Source organism: Mobula hypostoma, chromosome 1, assembly GCF_963921235.1.
Source record: "Mobula hypostoma chromosome 1, sMobHyp1.1, whole genome shotgun sequence".
In the NCBI taxonomy this organism is placed as follows: domain Eukaryota; kingdom Metazoa; phylum Chordata; class Chondrichthyes; order Myliobatiformes; family Myliobatidae; genus Mobula; species Mobula hypostoma.
The window spans coordinates 134,451,258-134,475,455 of NC_086097.1; the positions used below are offsets into that span (position 1 = coordinate 134,451,258).

General features: G+C 41.8%; 1 protein-coding gene across 3 annotated transcripts in view; it reads right to left on the bottom strand.

Moving 5' to 3' along the window:
- The window catches only part of znf407 (zinc finger protein 407), a 509,138-nt gene that overhangs the window by 185,942 nt on the left and 298,998 nt on the right, over nucleotides 1-24,198 (bottom strand). For all 3 annotated transcript variants that reach the window (XM_063056048.1, XM_063056031.1, XM_063056041.1), the window contains exon 5: nucleotides 4,085-4,251. In XM_063056048.1, coding sequence (XP_062912118.1) covers nucleotides 4,085-4,251 — 167 coding nt within the window. The remainder of the gene's footprint in view (nucleotides 1-4,084; nucleotides 4,252-24,198) is intronic.

Genomic DNA, 24,198 nt, shown 5'->3' on the forward strand with positions numbered 1-24,198 from the left:
TGCTGGTGGCTATATTTCATGAGTTTGAGGAGATTTGGTATGTCACCAAAACTCTAGCACATTTTTACAAATGTACTGTGGAGAGCATTCTAACTAGTTGCAACACGCTCTGGTATAGAGGGGCCCACTGCACAGAATTGGAAAAAGCTGCAAAGTGTTGCAAACTCAGCCAGCTCTATTATTGGTACTAGCCTCCGTGGCATCCAGGGCATATTCAAAAGGTGATCCCTTAAAAAGGCAGTATCCGTCATTAAGGACCCCCACCTCCCAGGACATGCCCCTTTCTCATTCCTACTTTCATGGAGGAAGTACAGGAGCTTGAAGACATACACTCCACATTTCAGGAACAGCTCCTGCCCCTCCACCATCAGATTTCTGAATGGACAATGAACAAACCCATCAAAACTATCTCAGTACTTTTCCATTCTCTTTAATTAATTTAATATTTTAACATATTTCATATTGTAATTGTTTTTTGTATTGTTCTGTATTGCTGCTGCAAAACTACAAATTTCATGACATATGTAAAGCAGAGCTTTTGACACTGTAAGAGTGAGATTGATCCCTTTAAAGATGTAGCACTGCCAATCAACTTCTGTGACATTATCATACATTTGGAATCACATGCCTCCTTTATATCCCTATGGTTGAAGAATTTTGAAATAAATTTAAAACCAGCATTAGAGTCAGAGAACTGTGTAACGAGCCCTTCGGCCCACCACCTCCATGCTGACCATTTTGCCTATCTATACCAATCTCATTTGCCCACATTAGATCCACATCCTTCCGTTCCTTGCCTATTCTAGTGATAAAACAAGCATTCTCGAAAACTTTTCCTTTCGATCTCTTTTCTCCGAATACAATCTTTCTTTCTCGTACTTCATATAATTCTCTGCACCCATCTTCTGTTTAAGTTCACCCTCTCTGAAACACATGCATTTTCCCTCCTTGCACCAATTCGCAGCCCTTCTATTTAATTTGTCTTGCAGTTTTCCTTTTGTGATGTCAATAACTTGCCAAAAAATTCAAACGGATAGCAACACAGGAGCAAATCATAGAGTCATAACATTATTCAGCACAGACACATGCCTTCAGCCCTTCTGGTCCATACTGACCAAGATGGCCCACCCAACCTCGTCCCATTTACTGGCAATTGGCTCACAGCCCCCTAATCCATTCAATTGTATGTTAAAAGCTGGTACTATACCTGTCTCAACCACTTCTTCTAGCAGCTAATTCTACACATATTCCACCCTTTGTGTATAAAAGTTGCTCCTGAAGATTCTAATATATCTTTTCTCTTTCACTTAAACTCATGCCCTCTCACTGTTGACTCCACAAACCTGGGAAAAAGACTGAGCGCATTCATCTTATCTATGTCCCCCAATGATTTTATACATCTCTATAAGATTACCTCTCAATCACCTGTGCTCCAGGTCTGACAAATGACAGGTGGATAACAATGCTATTGGGTGACCTGCCACAGGAAACTATGATCCAACAGCACTAAAGGGAAAATGAACTCATATTTATTTATTGCTGAAATCAATCTATCAGAGTTTGACTGGAGATTATCACTAGAAAAGCTGTACTTGATTATTAAAGAGCCCAATGAATGAGTACAGCACTGCTCCATTTAAAACATATTAAAAACATTTTTAAGATATCTCAAATGTATTATTGTATCAATGAAGATGGAGGACTATTATTTCAGGGCCTCCAGCTTTTTATTTAAGAAAGGTTTCTCTGAGACTTCAGGAAGTGATTGTAAGTTCAGAGAACACTAATTGTACAGTTACATGAACCCATCAATAAATTACACTGGTGCGGACAAACTGGCAAAGCTATTCATTAAAACTGCTATCACCCTGGTAGCTCACTGTGCCTATATTTGATTATATGCACAGACATCCTGAACACATCTGTAAGAAAATCACTCTTTAGATATACAATGATGTGTAAAATTCATCCAGCATCACTCAGCCTGAAAAGTTTAACCAAAAACTTAATTGCCTTTAAGTATTAACATTTTGAAACTAAGACTTAATTGAGTCTGAATAAATTAGGGTCATTTGCAAAAAAAGAGCCAGCAAAAAACAACACGGATTCAATTGAAGAACAAACACCACAAATTCTCATTCTAGGAGTCTGGGGTTTGGGGTACTGAGGCAGTGAGGGTCATTTTACTTCCACGTGGAACAATAGTGGATCCACTGCAAGATTGAATTATGGTCTATCTGACAGAAACTTCAATCAGGCAGCATATTCCACCAATTACCAGCTGAACAAGGTTAGAACTATTCCCACATTTTCTGAATCTGACTAAAGATTCTAAGTAATAATTTTTAACTTCAGCTCCACTGATCTTTGTATTTTCAATTCCTCATCTACTGACTGCTTCTGTGAAAAACTTGTGTCTCATTGAGGAAGGCGCTGGAAATGTGAGAGTGGTTCACAGTCTGTTCCAGGCTTTGCACGATGTTGGCTTCAGGGGTGTTGTAAAAGAAGTTGTACATATTGCAGATAACTCTCTGTGTAGCTGCTTACTTTAAGTGAGGTAACCTGCGATATTGATACAAAGTAAAGTTAATCGACATCTAACAATTGTGATCCATTTAACTTACAGTATGGTATTCAAGGCAGCTTGGGTAATACCAGAACCTTTCAAGCTATGTTGCTAAAACTGCAATTATGCAGTTATTTTGAGATTTCTGGAAGGGTGAAATACCATTTTTCTCCCTATTGGTTCATCTTATCTACAACAGCCAACAGTATGCTTTTCCATTGCCTATCTGTTGGCTCAGCTTACATATCCAAACCAACATTGTGCCTTTTGTTGTCTGTTCATTATTTCAGCTTCTCTACAAGAAATGACACTGTGTCTTCTATTGACTGCCGGCTGGTAAATTATTTTCTTAAGCCACAAGTAAGGAAAGAAGTGTATTTAAGAACTCTACAAGTTGAAGACAAGTCTCCAAGTCAGGAACTGAATAACTAGGTGATGTCAGTGTTGCAGAAACGCCCTATTATGTAAAGAAGACAGATTTTACAAGGCCGTGGGGATTAGAGAGTCATTGGGACTCTTCATCTCATGTTCTCGATATTTAAAGTGTATTCATTTTTCTAATTTATACTTGCAGTTTGATGCCTTCTGCACATAGGTTGCTTGTTTGTCTATCCTGTTGGGTGTGTTCGTTCATTGATTCTTTTGTCTTTCTTGAATTTATTGTGGATGCCCGCAGAGAAAACAAATCTCAGGGTTGTATATGGTGACATCTTTGTACTTTGAAAATAAATTTACTTTGATATTTGAATCATACAGCACATCAATTACCCACCTGTAACTAAAAGTTTTGTTTTGCTAGGAATCATCTAACAAGGTTTCTCTCCTGTTCTGGAGATTTTGCTGAAGAGAAATTTCTTGCCCGTTCCGTTCCCCATAGATTGGAGTTGATCAAAATTCTGCCTCCTGTGTTCTAAATATGCCAGAGTTTGCTGGCTTACACTGGGCCTCAGTCTGGTAATGCCTCAATTTGAAAATTCTTAACTTTAATTCACACCTGGCTTTTGACCATGCTATTGAATAACCCCCACAAACCTTTGATCTCCATGTTTTTCTTGTAAAGTCCTTTTAATTTACCCCTAATTTCCAAGATCCTACCATTAATGAGTGTACCTTCAGCTACCTGGGCACTAAACTCTGGAATATCTTCTCCAAGTCCCTCAACTCCTCTCTACCCCTTCATTTCTAAAAACCTACCTGTATGATCAAGATTCTGATGTCCAAACACACAGCTCAGCATGAAACATTGTTGACAGAGCTCTTTGGGATAAAGATACCGTATAAATGTTGGAGGTTTAGCCTTCAAAGGGTTAACTAATGGATTGAGAGAAATTAACACAGGAGAACCGAAATCCAAACTTCATCAGCACTTATTGGTTGGAGTAGAGTCTTTTATAATAGTGCAATTTCTCTGTGTGTGAATTATTTTGGATACATGAATTTCCGCCAAGTTTCCTTTAGCCAGGCGTACATTGCTAAGAGACTTAACGATCTCTTTATTCAGACGGTTAAATTGCAAACCTGTGTGGGTCCTGAAGTGATCTCTCATGGCCGATGCTGTGAGGAAAGAATAGTGGCAGGTCAGCCAAGGGCACTTGAAAGGCTTCTGGCCCATATGCAGCTTCTTGTGGTTGGTCAGGGCCCACTTCTCAATGAATGTTCGGTCACAAATCTCGCACACAAATTTCCTGTTGTGCAAAATTAAAAGAAGGAGGTTTAGATATAAGGTGCAGGAAAGGGTACAAAAATTAAAACCACACATACGATCCTAAAACAGCATGTTACAAACAAACTGAAGTATCTGCGTGGACTTTGTGCAGACAGAAATGCAGGCTTGTGCCTGTCACATCTATATAACCAGGCATTGATTTTCCTGTCGACACCAGGCACTTCAGCCATTTATCCTCTGCTCCACAGTTGGACCCAAAGGGTTTGAAAAATTCTGTTACAGTCCGGTTGCCCCTAAGGCAAATGTGAGAATGGATTTCACCTGTATGGTCCTCTCACTTACCCAGGGTGCGTGCTGTCAGAGTAAAGGCTAAACGGAAAATCATCCACGCAAGGTTACTCAACCAATCACACCAGCATGAACTTAACCATTGCCGCGGTGCGCACATTCCTGGATCAGCACACAGACTGAAATCACAGGCGTTGCTGCACCATATCACATTCCCATATTTTTATGCCCTGTGACTAGACAAATCTCATAAGGCTTGACTCCATGTGGTAAGAGGCATTGATTAACTTGGTTCCGTAGCCAGATAGGCTGCAAATGCCCCAAGAGATGTAGTGGACTGAAGCAGAAAAAGAAGTAACAACCGGTCTGCTACTGAATACGTTGTGTAAGGATTGAACCTGTGAAATCTTGCATCATTTATAACCAGTTTTTAAATGGTGTTTCCCGGTTGCTATTTGAGATATCTACTCCACTTATGTTATTTTAATAAAAATGCACTGTACATAGAACAGAAATACCCATTTTTTAAAGGAAAAGATATGACATTAAACATATCATAGGCTGAATGCAACCACCATATCCCTTCAGCGTTGACATTAAGACAGATAAACTTACCATTCTGACTAAAGATAAATTTACTTAAACTGTTTTGCAAATCATTACTACCATTCACTAAAGTATCATATAAAGGTATAATTTGGATAGCTTGAGCATGTCAAGCTGAAGTAGAAGCAGCATGGGCCTAGCATTTCTGGCACTGACATTGTCCACTGCTCACAGCTGGGTGTAGTTTATGTCTGGGCACTATGTTAAACATCCTTGTTGTTGGATGACGAGACTGGTCACAAGCTTTCATGTTACAACGGGTACAGAAGGAAATCATTCAACAGGAACATTGCAGGCAAGTTGGCATCAAACTTCTTGATTTGCTGAACAGTAGGCCCGCTTTGCTTGCCAATATCCAAGATGCAAGGTTTCCTAAACTTTTCCAAACATTCATGAAAGTGCATCTTAAAATAATCTGCTTACAAACTTCGCAATACTGCAGATCTAAACCCATCATTATCTAATTATACAAAATAACTGAAAATGTACAACAGATTGGCCATAGGAAAACAAAAGACTCCACAGACTTCTGAAGATTCTAGTTCAAAATGTTAACAAATCTCTTTTGTTGCTTATTAGAATGGTACACATTTCCAGCCTTTGCAGTTTTCTCCCTGGCAATAAGCAATAAAATCCTTAGTTCCTAGAAAGTCTAACCTTAGCATTATCACTGCAACTAAAGTATAGACAAGCATTTTGCCAAGTGCCAAAAATTTCAACCCAAAGACACAGGATTAGGCACAACATTAATTCATTACAAAACACCACCATACAGCCTTTCAACAGTCCCTTGGAAAAAGCACAAAGATACAACCTCAGATCTTTGCATCCTGTGGGAAGGTGCCTTAGCATATGACAATGTTGTAGAGATACTATTCACTTCTCACACAGGTAATAATATAAATTAGATTTTCTTTATGAAAGGTATTTCATTCCTGAGATGCTGAACTCAGAAAATCACAAAAACTAGCCCCTCCTTCATTGACTCTGTCAACACTTCCTGCTCCCTCAGAAAAGTAGCCAACATAATCAAAGACTCCTTCCCATACTGGATATTCTCTCTTCTCCTCCCTTCTATCAGGCAGAAGATACAAAAGCCTGAAAACACCGAGCTCAAGGTCAGCCTCTATACCACTGCTGTACGACTACTGAATGGACCTCTTGTACATTAAGATGGACTCTTGGCCTTCACAATTTACCTCATCATTGCCTAGCATCTTATTGTCTGCCTGCATTGTGCTTTCTTAGTAACTGTAACACTATGTTCTGCATTTTGTTATTGCTGTTCGCTTGTACAACCATGATGTGAAATGATCTGTATGGATGGCATGAAAAATACGTTTTTCTTCGTACCTCAGTACATATGACAATAATAAACCAATTACCAACTGAAAAAGTCCTTGTGCAACCCCTTAGTTAATCAAAATTAAATTCATGTGGGCCCTAAAGCAGTATGGAATTTTTAAAAGTGTGAACATTCCTGAAGATATTGCAGTAAAAAGGCAAATTAAAAAGACAAATAACTGTAGTTAAAAAGCACATTGAAGCAAAAACACATTTGTATTCAAAGGCTCAGAAAATACACAAAGGTTTGTGTGTTACTTATTTTATAGCCTTGTTTCTATAGCCTCTGTCAAGGTATCACAATTACAAAATTATAGTTTAATGTCTGGAAAATAGCAAAAATATTGTAGACTAAGCATTATGTCTCATTTCCAACTAAGCAACCAATTATATGTACATACACACACACACAGACACAATATCAATGGTTGATGTCAATAAGCAATAAAACTACCAACCAGTGATGTGACAGCCGATAGCCTATGGCTTGTTGAAAATGGGTGAAATCTTTCAGATCTTAAAACAAATTGAGTCAACGAGTAAAATAAAATAAATATTGATTACTGCTTTTAAGCTACAAGCTAAACCAGTGCTACCAAAAGTTACAACAGCAACACTTAAGAGTATAACACCTGGGTGGGGTTTTAAGCAATTTTACGTGCATCTGGTTGAAACCTCAGAAAAACTGATGTTTCTTGTTGCTCACTAATTTCATAAAGCTCCCTTATGTAATGCATCATTCTTTCCAGAGGTTGTATATTGCTGGAAACACTCAGAAAGTCAAGCAGTCACTGTGGGGAGAAATGTGTCTTCAATTTACAGCACGCCTCCCCAGCTATGCCTTCTGCAAAAATTAATGGATAAAGCCCAGTCCATCATGGGCCCATCATTGAGCACATCTACACAAAACCCTGTTGCAGGAAAGCAGTGTCCATCTCAAGGACCCACCACCACCCAGGACATGCTCTCTTCTTGCTGCTACCATCGGGAAAAGGGTACAGAAGCCTCAGGGCTTCCACCACCTTGTTCAGGAACACACAGAAAATGCTGGAGGAACTCAGCAGATAAGGCAGCATCTTTGGAAGTGAATAGACAGTCAAGGCCCTTCTTCAGGGCTGAAAAGGAAGGGAGGAAATGCCTGAATAAAGAGGTGGGGGAGGAGAAGGAGGCTAGCTAGAAGGTAATAGGAGAAACCAGGTGGGTGGGTAAGGTCAAGGGCTGTAGAAAGAGGAATCTGATAGGAGAGGAGTGTGGACCATAGGAGAAAGGAAAGGAGAAGTGGAAGCAGGGGAAAGAAATGGGCAAGTAAGAGGTGAAGGTCCCGTGAGAGGAACAGAAGAGGGGGGGGAGATATTTTTTAACCAGAAGGAGAAATCAATAGTCATGCCATCAGGTAGGAGGGCACCCAGACAGAATATAAGGTGTTGCTCCTCCACCCTGAAGGTGGCTTCATCATGGCACAAGAAGAGGCCGTGAACCAACATGTCGGAATTATAGTTTTTGGCTACATGGAAGTTCTGCTTTTGGCGAATTGAGCGGAGGTGATTGACAAAGTGGTCCCCCAAGTTACGACAGGTCTCACCAGTGTACAGGAGGCCGCATCAGATGCATCAGACACAATAAGTGACCCCAGCAGATTCGCAGGTGAAGCGTTGCCTCACCTGAAAGGACTGTTTGTGACCCTGAGTGGAGGTAAGGGAGGAGGTGAATAGGCAGATGTAGATCTTAGGTCGCTTGCAGGATTAAGTGGCAGGAAAGAGATTAGTGGGGACGGAAAATCGGACAAGGGAATCGCGGAGCAAGGGATCCCTATGGAAAGCTTGTGGTGGGTGGAGGAGGTAAAGATATGTTTAATGGCAGGATCCCTTTGGAGATGGCAGAAGTTGTGGAGAATGAGGTGTTGCTTGTGGAGGCTCATGGGGTGGTAGGTAAGGACAAGAAGAACTCTATCACAGTGGGAAGATGGGGTGAGCATGGATGTTTAGGAAATGGAGGAGATGTAGGTGAGGGCAGTATCAATAGTGGAGGAAGGGAAACCCCATTCTTTGTAGAAGTACATCAATGATGTCCTGAAACAAAAAGCCATATCCTGGGAACAGATGCGGTGGAGGCGAAGGAACTGAAGAAAGGGAATAGCATTTTACAGTAGATTGGGTGGGAAGAGGTTCAGAAATAGTTATTCCCTCTTAACCATAAGATCTTGAACCAAAGGGGGTAATTTCACTTGCCCCATCATTGGAATATTCCCACAATCTATGGACTCACTTTCAAGGACTCTTCATTTTGTGTTCTCGATATTTATTGCTTATCTATTTATTATTATTATTTTGTTTTTCTGTACAATTTATTGACTTTTGCACAATGGTTGAACACCCAAGTTGGTGTGGTCTTTTACTGATTCTACTTTGATTATTATTCTATGGATTTAATGAGTATGCCCACAAAAAATGAATCTCAAAGTTGCATGTAGTGTCGTATTTGTACTTTGATAATAACATTACTTTGAACTTCGAGATTTACTTTGAGCTTTGCAACTCACTAGTCTTTCAACTGGCACTCACATCATTCAAAATCTCCTGACATCTAAGCTGTTACAAACTTTCACGTGTTCTCTCTGATCCTCCTCTACCTTCTTCTTTGAAACCCAGTGCTCGTTTTATTTCTGTCTTCACTTCACTTTGATGAAAGATCATTGACCTGAATCTTTAACACTGCTTCTCCTTCCACAAATGCTACCTGACCTGCTGAGTGTTTCCAGCATGTTTTGCTTTTCAGATTTCTAGCATCTGTGGTATTTTGCTTTTAAACTTCTGACTTGATGCCATTTAAGGCTCTTGTTTAGTGCATCATTCTATTACTGCAGAGATGCAAAGGAATGAATGGATTTTGAACAGGATGCTGCATTCATTTGAGAGCACTGCCAAAGGAAGTCATTGATGGGCCAGCAGTTTCTAAATGAAAGTTGGTAAAGATTTTTCTTTCCTTTTACAATAGGATGCTTAATACATCCACTGTGTCCAGGAAGCATAGTCCAAATTGTGCTACAGTAAACATTAGTCAAATTTTCCATTCCCACCATAACAAGTAAACATATTTCAAATAATTAAGATTTATCGTAAATAGTACTCTTACAAAATAACAGGCATGCAGGCAAGAAAACGATCTCCATTGCTGCTTTGCTTTTGTTTCCAATTAACTTCAGAAGACGTATTAAACTAAGTTATCAACAGGGAAGAAAAACTCTTAAGCAGAACCTTTCATGCTTCATGAAACCACAAAACACTTTAAGTGACTTTGGAGGCAGCAAGAAGTGAGGAAGGGGGAGGGGGGCGTAGGGCATGAAAGGGAGAGGGGGACGGGGTAGGGGGAGGTGGGAGGGGTGGAGGGGAAGGGGAGCTGAGGGGTTGGGAAGGGGCAGGGTGGAAGGAGGGTTGGGGTTGTAGGGGAGGAGAGGGAGTGGGGCAGAGAGTGAGGGGGAATGAGGGGAGAGGGGTGTAGAGGCAGAAGAGGGGATAAAGGGGAAGGAGGGTGAGAGGGGAGAAGGGTGGGAGGGAGCGAGAGGGAGAATGAAACTGAGTGTGAGAGAGAGATTCTAAGTTCAATCTTTCGTCTACATTTTGTTGACAATAAAGGGTAACTGCTTAAAATCGAGAAACACACACCAAGAAGCAGAACTAAAGTTCAAAAAGTTCAAAGCAAATTTATTATCAAAGTATACATGTAGGATAGACAATCACGAGATTCATTCATTTCTTGCTAGAGAGAGCAGAATACAGAGAATGTGTGTACATTTCTCCATTTATGTAATTTCAACCAAACTTTACAAACTAATGAGCTCTCTACTTATTTTTGTAGACAAGTGGCAAAGGCTGATAACTCCCAATTCTGAGTCTAACACACCCTACACCTATCATGATGGAAATAACAGCGAGGATTTCCCTTCCTCCTTTTGGTTTGAAATATATTAAAAATTATCTGCTCATTGACAAATTTCCATTTGTGAAAAAGATTGCTGTATACCAACTAGCACCTCTCTTAGTACGTTACAGAAGTGACTGCTCTTTAAGAGGTCCGGAGGGCATAATCACAGCACTCAGGACTTAATACTGCTGAATAATGTCAGACAACCAGCCTTCCCCAGGCATATCAAGGTGGCCATTTCTCGGGAAAAGTCAATCACCTGCTGCTTGATGACCTACTGAATGTTTCTAACATCCTCTATTTAAAGTTCAGATTTCTATCAACTGCAGCTTTTTGGCTTTTCCAAAAGTACCTTACTCAGTATAAAATGTGTTGGGAAGACCCAAACTCACGTAAAGCACTATAGTAATGCAAATTTTTTTTTTTCTTTTGATATGACTGTGCAGGGAATGCTGGCTCAACTTCAACACTTAAGAGAAGTTTGGATAAGTATGTGAATGGGAGGGAGACAGAGGATCATGGGCCAAGTGCACGTCGATGGGACTAGGCAGAATAACTGTTCGGCATGAACTAGACGGGCTGAAGGGCCTGATTCTGTACTGTGTGTTTCATGACCCTATGACAAAAATGGTATAATCAGCAAGCAAAAGGCCAGTGACACTTTATGCACAATGTTTTTTCATTATTCATAAAGTGACACTGGGCATTTGCTTGCTGATTATGAACTAATTCCACTCAGTAGTTTAACAGAAGTTATGCAAAAGACATTGCAGTCATTTGAAGATTCTGGAGCATTCTCTCTTCTGAGACTATTATCTGCATGGCTCCATTATAAATTAACACAAAATTAGCAGAACTAAAACAAACCATAAAATGATCAGCTCAGCAGCACAACAGTCATATGCCAACATTTTCATTTATATTTTTCTCTTTGCCTTAGAGTGAGTATATTCATAGACTACAGTGACATACTTCTGCATTCTGTCAACGGTTTATTCTACTAAGTGATGTTATCGGTCTAACTAAAGAAAATAGCAAAATTATTACAGTGACTGTTGGAAACTAAACATCTGGACATTTTGGGGACAGATTTACACGCTGTCTGTCAGATAAAACACTGCCTGCTGTTTATGGAACAAGGATATGCCTGGCAGCTTTTCCCAGCTCTGCTATCAGACTTCTTCAGTAACCATTATTCCACCCTTACTGAAGAATGACATCCTGTCTTGGCTTATGGAGTTATTTCCATCAGTGGCAGTACCTCAGACAGCCTCTGATTGTAATCATTTTTCTGGGTAAAAATGTAAGTCAATTTACATTTCATAGTCCATTGGATCTTGGGGAAATATTGTGCTCAACCAACATATGTGAACTGATTATTGTATCAAAGTGCAACAACAACAATTTCTATTTATTTAGCACCTTTAATGCTGCAAAACATTTCACAGAAACCTCATCAAGCATAATTCAGGGCAGATGACCAAAACCTTGGAAAAAGTGGTGGGTTTTAAGCAGCATCTCAAAAGAAGAGAGGCAAAAGCTCTAAAGACCGCCGAGTGCCATTTTAAAGAACCTCTTTAAAGTGGGGTGGTAGAATAGAGGTTTAGGGGGAATTCCAAAGGGGCCCTTGGCAGCTGAAGGTATGAGTGTCAGTAACAGAGCTGTTAAATTTCTGGAAGAGAAGATTTTGATAAGTTGTAGAGGTTATATGCAAAAATGTGCAAGGAATTTGATGAGAATTTTTAAATCAACATAAATGATTCAAAATTACTCATCGATTTGCTTGTGCATTGGAAGATCTATTATGCATTCTTCAGTTCACTTTACCAATGTCTCACTCAAAAGGGTTAAGAATGGCATCTTAGAATATCAGTGTGGTTCATTCCTGCTGAATTTGGCTTGGAGGATGTTTACTGCAACTCTACAGTTGCATGGAGCACAGAGCAAAAGTAGAAGCTTAAAGCAAAACACAGTGAAACACCGCGAAACATTACAAGCAATCCTGTATGTAGTGTGATTTTACTCTTGAACTGCGAAAAAGGAAAGAAATAAGCCATAGGAGCAGAATTAGGCCATTCAGCCCATCAAGTCTGTTCTGCCATTTGATCACAGCCGAATTATTTTCCCTCACAACCTCATTCTCCTGCCTTCCCCATTACCTATAATTGGATTAGATTAGATTCAACTTTATTGTCATTGTGCCAAGTACAGATACAAAGACAATGAAATGCAGTTAGCATCTGACCAGAAATGCAAAGAATATTGTTATTTACAAAAATAACTGCAAATAAAAAGTAAATGCTACAGCACACAAATATAAAAATACTGAGACAGTATAATATGGGTGTAATACTGATTAGTGCTGTGATGTGAGGTTCAGCAAGGTCACAGCCTCAGGGAAGAAGCTCTTCCTGTGCCTGCTGGTGCGGGAGCGGAGGCTCCTGTAGCACCTATCGGATGGGAGGAGAGTAAAAAGTCCATGGTTAGGGTTTGATGCATCCCTGAGAATGCTTTTCGCCCTGCCCAGGCAGCGTTTATGGTAGATGTTCTCAATGGTGGGCAATTGGGTGCGATAATCCACTGGGCAGTTTTCACCATACGCTGGAGTGCTTTGCAGTCAGATACGGGACAATTGCCATACCACACTGAGATGCAGTTGGTGAGTATGCTCTCAATGGTACAGCGCTAAAAGTCCATCAGTATCCTGGGACAGAGGTGAGCTTTCTTGATGTTCTGCAGGAAATAAAGGTGCTGTTGCGTCATTTTGATCAGGATGGAGAAGTTCAGGGACCAGGTGAGATCCTCGGAAATGTGGACACCAAGGAATTTGAAGCTTGATACATCCTCCACTACAGCTCCGTTGATGTAGATGGGGACATGAGTGTGGCTCCTAGCATGCCTGAAGTCCACAATGATCTCCTTGGTCTTCTAGGTGATAAGGGCCAGGTTGTTGTCGGCACACCACGCGGTCTGGTGCTGGACCTTGTCCCTGTAGGCCGTCTCATCATCCCTTCTGATCAGGCCAACCACCGTGGTGTCGTCTGCGAACATGATTATGGAGTTCGAACCATGTACAGGAACGCAGTCATAGGTGAAAAGGGAGTACAGAAGAGGGCTCAGCACACAGCCTTGAGGCACACCGGTGTTCAGGGTGAGAGTGGAGAACGAGAGGTCATCTAACTTAACTGATTAGGGTCTGTTAGTCAGAAAGTCCAAGGTTCAATTGTAGAGGGATGAGCTGATACCAAGCTGGCAAAGTTTGGCAATCAGCTTGGAGCGGATCACAGTATTGAATGCCAAACTAAAGTCAATGAACAGCATTCTGACGTAAGAGTTGGTGAGTTGGTGCTTATTAATCAAGAATCTATCAACCTCTGTTTTAAACATACTTAATGACTTGACCTCCACAGCAGTCTGTGGCACTGAATACCACAGATTCACCACTCTCTGGCTAAAGAAATTCCTCCTCATTTTTGCTGTAAACAGTCATCCTTCTTATTCTTAGGCTGTGCCCTCTGGACCTGGACTCTCTCACTACTCAAAATAAATTCTCTCTACATCCTTCTATCTAGGCCTTTCTAAATTTCAAAAGGAAATATAAGCAAGTACATGTCCAGAACTATCAAACGCTCCTCATATGTAAACCTTTCATTCCTGTTATCATTCCCCTACTCTCCTCCGGAGCCTCTCCAATACCAGCACATCCTATCCTTGATATGAGACCCAAAAACCGTTCACAATACTCCAAATATGGGCAACATACATAAAAGTTGCTGGTGAACGCAGCAGGCCAGGCAGCATCTCTAGGAAGAGGTGCAGTCGACGTTTCAGGCCAAGACCCTTCGTCAGGACTAACTGAAGGAAGAGTGAGTAAGGGATTTGAAAGCTGGAGGGGGAGATCCAAAATGATAGGAGAAGACAGGAGGGGGAGGGATGGAGCCAAGAGCTGGACGGGTGATAGGCAAAAGGGATACGAGAGGATCATGGGACAGGAGGTCCGGGAAGAAAGACGGGGGGGGGGGGACCCAGAGGATGGGCAAGGGGTATATTCAGAGGGACAGAGGGAGAAAGAGGAGAGTGAGAGAAAAATGTGTGCATAAAAATAAGTAACAGATGGGGTACAAGGGGGAGGTGGGGCATTAGCGGAAGTTAGAGAAGTCGATGTTCATGCCATCAAGTTGGAGGCTACCCAGACGGAATATAAGGTGTTGTTCCTCCAACCTGAGTGTGGCTTCATCTTTACAGTAGAGGAGGCCGTGGATAGACATGTCAGAATGGGAATGGGATGTGGAATTAACATGTGTGGCCACTGGGAGATCCTGCTTTCTCTGGCAGACAGAGCGTAGATGTTTAGCAAAGTGGTCTCCCAGTCTGTGTCGGGTCTCGATGTGGCCTTTTATATATTGGCGAGACCCAACGCAGCTCCCGATGTGGCCTTTTATATATTGGCGAGACCCGACGCAGCTCCCGATGTGGCCTTTTATATATTGGCGAGACCCGACGCAGACTGGGAGACCGCTTTGCTGAACATCTACGGCTCCCGATGTGGCCTTTTATATATTGGCGAGACCAGATGCAGACTGGGAGACCGCTTTGCTGAACATCTACGCTCTGTCTGCCAGAGAAAGCAGGATCTCCCAGTGGCCACACATTTTAATTCCACATCCCATTCCCATTCTGACATGTCTATCCACGGCCTCCTCCACTGTAAAGATGAAGCCACACTCAGGTTGGAGGAACAACACCTTATATTCCGTCTGGGTAGCCTCCAACCTGATGGCATGAACATCGACTTCTCTAACTTCCGCTAATGCCCCACCTCCCCCTCGTACCCCATCTGTTACTTATTTTAATACACACATTCTTTCTCTCACTCTCCTTTTTCTCCCTCTGTCCCTCTGAATATACCTCTTGCCCATCCTCTGGGTCCCCCCCCCTTGTCTTTCTTCCCGGACCTCCTGTCCCATGATCCTCTCGTATCCCCTTTTGCCTATCACCTGTCCAGCTCTTGGCTCCATCCCTCCCCCTCCTGTCTTCTCCTATCATTTTGGATCTCCCCCTCCCCCTCCAACTTTCAAATCCCTTACTCACTCTTCCTTCAGTTAGTCCTGACGAAGGGTCTTGGCCTGAAACGTCGACTGCACCTTCTTCCTAGAGATGCTGCCTGGCCTGCTGCGTTCACCAGCAACTTTTATGTGTGTTGCTTGAATTTCCATCATCTGCAGAATTCCTGTTGTTTGACTCCAAATATGGTCTGCCTGAAGCCTTGTAAGCTGCAGTATTAATTCTTGCTTTTATATTCTAGTCTTACCAGTCAAGATGGTACCTGTGTGCAATGGTCCCACGTTTGTTTTTCATCCTGATTGTGATTCTGGAACTGTTGGAGGCTGTAATTTGAAGTTTGGAGATCGTTTGCTTGTTTCACCACTCTGCAGTCTCCGAGAGGATTCTGGGAGGCTGAGGCGCCAAGCATGCTGAGCTCGTTGACTTCATTAACTTTGCCTCCAACTTTCACCCTGCCCTCAAGTTTACCTGGTCCATTTCCGACACCTCCCTCCCCTTCTAGATCTTTCTGCCTCTATCTCTGGAGCCAGCTTATCTACTGATGTCTACTATAAGCCTACTGACTCTCACAGCTATCTGGACTATTCCTCTCCAGTTCTCACCCTGTCTCTTGCAAAAATGCCACCTTCTCGCAATTCCTCCATCTCTGCCGCATCTGCTCTCAGGATGAGGCTTTTCATTCCAGGACGAGGGAGATGTCCTCCTTTTTTAATGAAAGGGGATTCCCTTCCTCCACCATCAACTCTGCTCTCAAATGCATCTCCCCCATTTCACACACATCTGTTTTCACTCCGTCCTCCTGCCACCCCACTAGGAATAGGGTTCCCCTTGTCCTCACCTACCACCCCACCAGCCTCCGGGTCCAACATACAATTCTCTGTAATTTCCGCCATCTCCAATGGGATCCCACCACTAAGCACATCTTTCCCTCCCCCCCTCTGCTTTCCGCAGGGATCGCTCCCTACGCAGCTCCCTTGTCCATTCATCCCCCCAATCCCTCCCCACTGATCTCCCTCCTGGCACTTATCCTTGTAAGCGGAACAAGTGCTACACATGCCCTTACACTTCCTCCCTTACCACCATTCAGGGCCCCAAACAGTCCTTCCAGGTGAGGCGACACTTCACCTGTGAGTCGGTTGGGGTGATATACTGCATCCAGTGCTCCCGATGTGGCCTTCTATATATTGGCGAGACCCGATGCAGACCGGGAGATCGTTTCACTGAACACCTACGCTCTGTTCACCAGAGAAAGCAGGATCTCCCAGTGGCCACACATTTTAATTCCACGTCCCATCCCCATTCTGATATGTCTATCCACGGCCTCCTCTACTGTAAAGATGAAGCCACTCTCAAGTTGGAGGAACAACACCTTATATTCTGTCTGGGTAGCCTCCAACCTGATGGCATGAACATTGACTTCTCAAACTTCCGCTAATGCCCCACCTCCCCCCATACCCCATCTGTTATTTATTTATATACACACATTCTTTCTTTCTCTCTCTCTCTCTCTCTCTCCTTTTTCTCCCTCTGTCCCTCTGACTATACCCCTTGCCCATCCTCTGGGTTTTCCCCCCCTCCCCTTTTTCTTTCTCCCTGGGCCTCCTGTCCTATGATCCTCTCGTATCCCTTTTGCCAATCACCTGTCCAGCTCTTGGCTCCATCCCTCCTCCTCCTGTCTTCTCCTATCATTTTGGATCACCCCTCCCCCTCTCAAATCTCTTACTAGCTCTTCTTTCAGTTAGTCCTGACGAAGGGTCTCGGCCCGAAACGTCAATTGTACCTCTTCCTAGAGATGCAGCCTGGCCTGCTGTGTTCACCAGCAACTTTGATCTGTGTTGCTTGAATTTCCAGCATCTGCAGATTTCCTCATGATAGCAGGCTCTGCAGCTGCTCTACCACCATCTTACACAAAGATAGGAAAACTGCATTCCTAACAGCACAAACAGCACTTCAGGGTAAGTTTTGCCTGTGACAGGACTGGTGACAAAATGAGCACTGATTTCTTCAGAACATCCAGTAATACAATCTTCCTGCAACACCAAGTTTCCTGGCTCTTTTCACCCAGTTTCTTCTGTTCGTAAGATAATGTGAATTTTGGGGAAGAATGTAGCATGACTGAAGTTAGTTTGATCCCACCCAATGACAACCTACTAACCAAGCATCAATGATAAATCAGCCTTAAAAACAGAAACCAGCACATGCCAACTACGCAACTAAGGTTTAAAGAGGCATCAATATTTCCCAGGCCTGGAATATCACCTCAAGGTTGGACACATCAGAGATTAGACTAGCTGAAAACTAACAAAGCTCATCAGAGACACAAATTGGTTAATCAGCATCTAGACTTGATTCTGCAATCAACGTGCCATGAAATGAATGCACTAACCTCTATGCCACAAGCTAATTTATGTTGAAGATGCATTTTTATATAAAAAATTGTCGCACAAGCTCCATTTGTGACATTTATTTTACTGCCATGTTTTTAAAAAGGAACAATACCCAGTAAATGGAGGACAATCTATTTTAGAATCAGTATAAGCCCTTCAGTTAAAATTAATTTAAAAAAAATCTATGATTAACTCTTGTATTATACTGTATGAGTTCAACCTCAAAACTGTGTGCTGGAACAATCAAAATGAAAAATGTTTCTTTAGGCCTGCTGTGACATTTGTTTCTGAAATATTCACATTGTTGCCTTCATTTATTTTAACTGACAGCATTTTATTTACTCAAAGCAACTATGGGTGGTGTACTATAATTGGATATTGATATCTCATATTGATACAGGCCACCAATAAATTGCATGGCAACAACTTCAAATATCAGTTGCCATCTACAATGCTAAAAAATGAAATAGTATAAGTGCTTGATATCAGAAGCACATAGTGTGACCAAGAAACAGTTCCTCTAAATTTTACATTAAGAACCACAGAACTATAACACCATTTTCTAAGTTAATATGTAAAATCACTTTTTACACAGTTTTTTTATCTACGCCAGACTTTTTATTAATGAAAATTTTAAAAAGCATAAATGCTTCAAGCAAGCTCTGAATGCTGCAATAATTGCATGCAAACAACATATCGGAAAGATCTTACAGAGAATCATTCTAACCAGGTACTTAGGAGTTTAATAATTAGATTTTGCTTGGTAGTTGCTGGCAGTTCTATTGGGAATTCCCCTCATTCAAACCCGAAAATACCAGCAAGTTCAGAGCTTGGGCAAGTCGTTACCAAATCCTGGGAGTCGCAAATTTGCGAATAAATGCCATATAGCCAGCAAAATCTGCCTATTGGCAATGCTCTTGAACTCTGCTTACCTAATTACCGCCCATTATGGCACTGGCACTTAGGGCCGCAATGAAGGTTCTCCATCTCTGTCTGTCCTTGTCAGAGCTTCCCTTTGGTTTGCACTACTGTTAGCCTTGTAAATTCCAGGTGGAGGTGGAGGCTCAGGAATACCGTCACACACCGATGTAGAAGGATTCTTCGTTGCTGTTTCCATAACAGTTTTGTTTGACCAGCCACAGTTGAAGCCCTGAGCTGAACCCCTGAACCAGAAGGACCATTGGACCACTCTTAGTCTGGCCTCTACTCTTTAACCTGCATGGTGACCCTACAAAGAGCCAAAGCATAAGGCTCTGACTCCAACCAGCATAGCCCTCCGGGTCATTGAAGTTGTGCTCCTCTTGAAAGTCTTGAACTCTGCATAGGGTGCAAATTTCTGAGGCACCGCAGCACTTATATTGGGGAATCTCTACAAGCATCTACATGAGGTGAAGCTGCTGCTTATTGGTTACAGATCAGAATTCAACACCATCATCTTCACAGTACAACCTTCAAAACCTGGCCCTCTATACCTCTCTTTGCAACTGGATCCTTGAGTTCCTTATCAGGAGACTAGAGTCAGAATGATTTAAAATAACATCTCTTCCTCGCTGACAATCAACACAGTGCACCTCAAGGATACATGCTTCGTCCACTGCCACACTCTCTCTACACCCATGACTGTGGCTAGGCACAGCTCAAAGGTCATCAATAAATTTCCGAATGACAGAACTGGTGTAGACAGAATCTCATATGGTGATGAAGAAGCATACAGAGGTGAGACAATTTGACTGGCTGAATGGCCTCACAACAACCTTTCATGCAAGAAACACCAAGGGATTGATTGAGGACTTTGGGAAGGGGAAGTCAGGGAACACACATCAGTCCTCCTTGAGGGATCAGCAGTGCAAAAGATGAGCTGCTTCAAGCTCCTGGGTGCCAACCTCTTCCTGGTAACCCAACATTTTGATACAAATATGAAGAAGGCGCACCAGCAGCTATATTTAATTAGAAGTTTGAGAAGATTTGGCTTGTACCTAAAGAACCTAGCAAATTTCTACAGATGTACCATGGAAAGTATTCTGACTTATTAACTCAACAGGAGGCGCCAATGCAGAGGATCAGAAAAAGCTGCAGATCTTTGTGAACTCAGCCAGGTCCATCATGGGCACTAGGCTCCATACCATCAAAGATATCTTGAAATGGTGACACCTCAAGAAAGCAGCATCCATCATTAAGGACCTCATCATCCAGGACATGCCCTCTTCTCATTACTACTTCAGAAAAGAGTTACAGGACACAAATGTAACACTTTAGGAACACCTTCCACTCTCTCTGAATGGTTCAGGAACCCATGAACACTACCTTACTTCATTGCTCTCTTTTTGCATTACTTATTTTTAAAATGTATTTGTTATTGTAACATAGTATTTTATGTATTTCATTGTACTACTGCCACAAAACAGCAAATTTCATGACCTATGTCAGTGACAATAAACCAGATTCTGATTCTCAACTCATTTACTTCACAGGAGACTGGAGAGCTGTATTTTTAGTAATGCATTTTTCTTAATTATATACAGCTAATTCAAACTATTTTGTTACGTTTCTAAATAACAACTTTTAAGAAGCATTTTCCTCATTTTAAATGCAGATTGAAACTCTCTAGTCTGACATTCTTGGGACGACACTGATGTCTGGTCACTGAAAACCACTGCCATAGAAATTGCCCCTGATCATCATTCTCTGAGCAGGGAAATCATTCTTTTTAGGTATAGCCATTGAAAGTCAAGTCAATTGTCACCTGCGCAAGTGCAATGAAAAACCTCTGTTGTCAATGATCCTCACCATCAGGACTATGCCATCTTGTTGTAGCTACCATTAGGCAAGAGAAACAGAAGCTTTAAGTCCCAATGCCATCAAAATCAGTTACAAACCTTCAACCAATGAGTTCTTGAACTAATCTGCACGACCTTAATCACAACCTTAGAACAGCAACATTATAACCACTTTGCATTAAGTCACACAAGGATTCTGAAGTCAGAAGCACTGTCAGCTGAGCTCCCCAAAGTTGTATTGGTAGGTTAATTAGCTACAGATTAGTACAGATCTTAGTTAATTATAAATCTCAGAATTAGTTAATTAGTACAAATCTACGCTTCAGATCCAAAACATGCCAGACCACACAAGTTGCCAGACGATGAAATGCTGGACCAGAGTTTCAACCAGTAGCTTTAAATGTTGCTGAATTCTGACAGCTTTGAGAAGAGCTCCACCATGAGTTGAAGATAATTTCAGTCATTTCATGGGAAAGCTTGTCCATGTGACCCACTTGCATGTCTGAAGGCTCAGGCACCATACAGATAATCATATCCAGAGTACTCCAGGCCAGCAAGTTTGGCCTCCAGGTTCAGCCAAGTCAGTGCAATGCAATGTGAAATCAAAACACTGTCCGAGTGGTGAGACAACAGATAGGGGCCTATTTTTAAGACTGTAGACCTTGGAATACCACAAGTTCTTTTATAGCTCCGTAAATCTTCATTAATCAATATACACTCAGTGGCCAGATTTTTCTTTTAGGTACACCTGTACACCTGCTTGTTAATACAAACATCCAATCAGCCAATCATGTGGCAGCAATTCAATCTATAAAAGCATGCAAACATGGTCAAGAACTTTGGTTGTTGTTCAGACCAAACATCAGAACAGGAAATAAATGTGATCTAAGTGACTTTCATGATGGAATGATTGTTGGAGCCAGACAGGGTGGTATAGCATCTTAGAACTGCTGATATCCTGGGATTGTCATGCACTAGTCTCTTAAGTTTACGGATAGTGGCGTGAAAAAAATCCAATGAATAGCAGTTCTGTGAGCAAAACATCTTCTTGATGAGACAGGTTAAAGGAGAATTGCCAGATTGGTTCAAGCTGACAGGAACTCAATAACCATGTGTTAAAACAGTTTTGTGCAGGAGCACCTCTGAACGCACAGCATGCCGAACCTTGAAGTGGATGGGCTACAGCAGCAGAAGACCATGAACATACTCTCAGTAGCCACTTTATTAGGTAAAGGAGGTAACTAATAAAGTGCCCACTGAGTGTAGAACACTGCTTTTTTTTTAAATATAAATTCTATATTTGAAATATATACAATGGAGATAAAAACACAACAGCTTCACTGCGAGCTCTGAGTGGACTAAATTATAATAATATCAAGGCCATCTTTCTGGAAGTTCTTTCACAAGCATATGAGAATAATAAATCGTATTGTGCAGTGTTTTTATTTTACATTGTGGGATTTAATATTTTTGCTTGCCCTCTTCCTCCTCATCTCAGAGGCATAGGGCCACAATCTTAAGTCAGCCAGAGCCATCTGAGATCTTAAATATCCATTTATCATCCTTGTGCCTGGCTGAAGGCTATTTCGCTCCAGAAGAAATCACAGTCAAGATTAGTCAAATGCTCATCTGACACCTGTTGTGCACTAAATTTGCAGGGTTTCTTCACTGGGTTGCAAATCCATCCACCCATTGTTCAACCAGGGTCACCAAAATTGCTTACAGAAGAGCTCTGTTAATTCAACAGAGACCTAATTATTTGGTAGTGAAGACTTGAACCCACTACTTTTTAAACTCAGACTAAGCCAATACTTAAAAGACTGAGATATGTGAACAAGAATAAGTGACTGAATTTAAAACATGTCCACACACTTTATGTGCATCTGCAGACAAACTGTAGGCAGACTGAATGGAAGCAGCTCATTATGAATAATTAATGATGGACAAACCCAGGAGAATCTGTTGGAGACACAAGAGACCACAGATAATGGAATCTAGAGCAATTCACAATCTGTTGGAGAAACTCAGTGGGTCAAGCAGCATTAATAGGAGGAAAGAATTTTTCTATCTTTCAGGTTGAATGAAACCCTGCATTAAGCTTGAAAGTGGAGAGGCGAAATAGCCAGCATAGAGAGGAGAAGGGGAGTAGCAATACAGGATTATGGGGTGATTGGTGGACTGAGGAGGGATGTAAGATGACAGGCAGATAGTGCTAGGCAGGGAAGGTGAGCGGGGTGGAGTTGGGAGACTGTGGCAGGTGAATGATAGATGGAAGCAGAAGAAGAGTGGAGAAAGGAAAAACAACAGAGCCTTCCTTGCTCAGCATTGGTCTGGTCCTAAAATCAGCTAGAACACGACATCTCTTATTTGCTTTTTATTTGGGTTATTGAGAAAGCAAATAATGTTAGGTGTGACTCTCCCCAATAGAAACATCATAGCTCCAAATTAATATTATGGGTAACAAGTCTGTCTTTGGTCATTACTCTTAAATGCTTACAAGAAAACTGGCTTCTAGTTACATTCTCTTCCTGACATACTATTCGATCAAAGTGAATGGTTCCAAAGTCAGTGTATTAGGAAGAGGTGTTATTGCCCCTATTTAAATCTAATAACCAGAGATAACTTTCTCTTCCTAATATTTTAAATCATTCTCTTTAGATTGTAAATGCTACCAGATAAACAAAACAGAAGTACATTAGAAACACAGAAATCTGCAGCACATTACAGGCCCTTCAGCTGACAATGTTGTGCCGATCATGTAACCTGCTCTAGAAACCACTAGGATTTCCCTAACGCATTGCCCTCTATTTTTCTAAGCTCCATGTATCTATCTAAGAGTCTCTTAAAAGACCCTATTGTATCCACCTCTACCACCGTCACTGGCAGTGCATTCCACGCACCCACCGCTCTCTGTGTGAAAAATTTACCTCTGACATCCCCCTTGTACCTACTTCCAAGCATCTTAAAACTACACCTCCTCATGTTAGCTATTTCGGCCCTGGGAAAAAGCCTCTGACTATCGATACGATCAATGCCTCTCATCATCTTATACACCTCTATCAGGTCACCTCTCATCCTCCGTCGCTCCAAGGAAAAAAGACCAAGTCCACTCAATCTATTCTCATAAGGCATGCTTTCCAATCCAGGTAACATCCATGTAAATCTCCTCTGCACTCTCTCTATAGTATCCAGATCCTTCCTATAATGAGGTGACCAAAACTGAACACAATTCTCGAAGTGGGGTCTAACTCAGGTCTTATATAGCTTTAACATCACCTCACGGCTCTTAAACTCAATCCCACAGTTAATGAAGGCCAACACACCATATGCTTTCTTACCAACACTGTCAACCTGTGCAGCAGCTTTGAGTGTCCTATGGACACTGACTCTAAGATCTCGCTGATCCTCCACACTGCCAAGAGTCTTACCACTAATATTATATTCTGCCTTTAAATTTGACCAACTGAAATGAACCACTTCATACTTATCTGGGTTGAACTCCATCTGCCAATTCTCAGCCCAGTTCTGCAGCCTATCGATGTCATGCTGTAACCTCTGATAACTCTCCAGACTATCCAC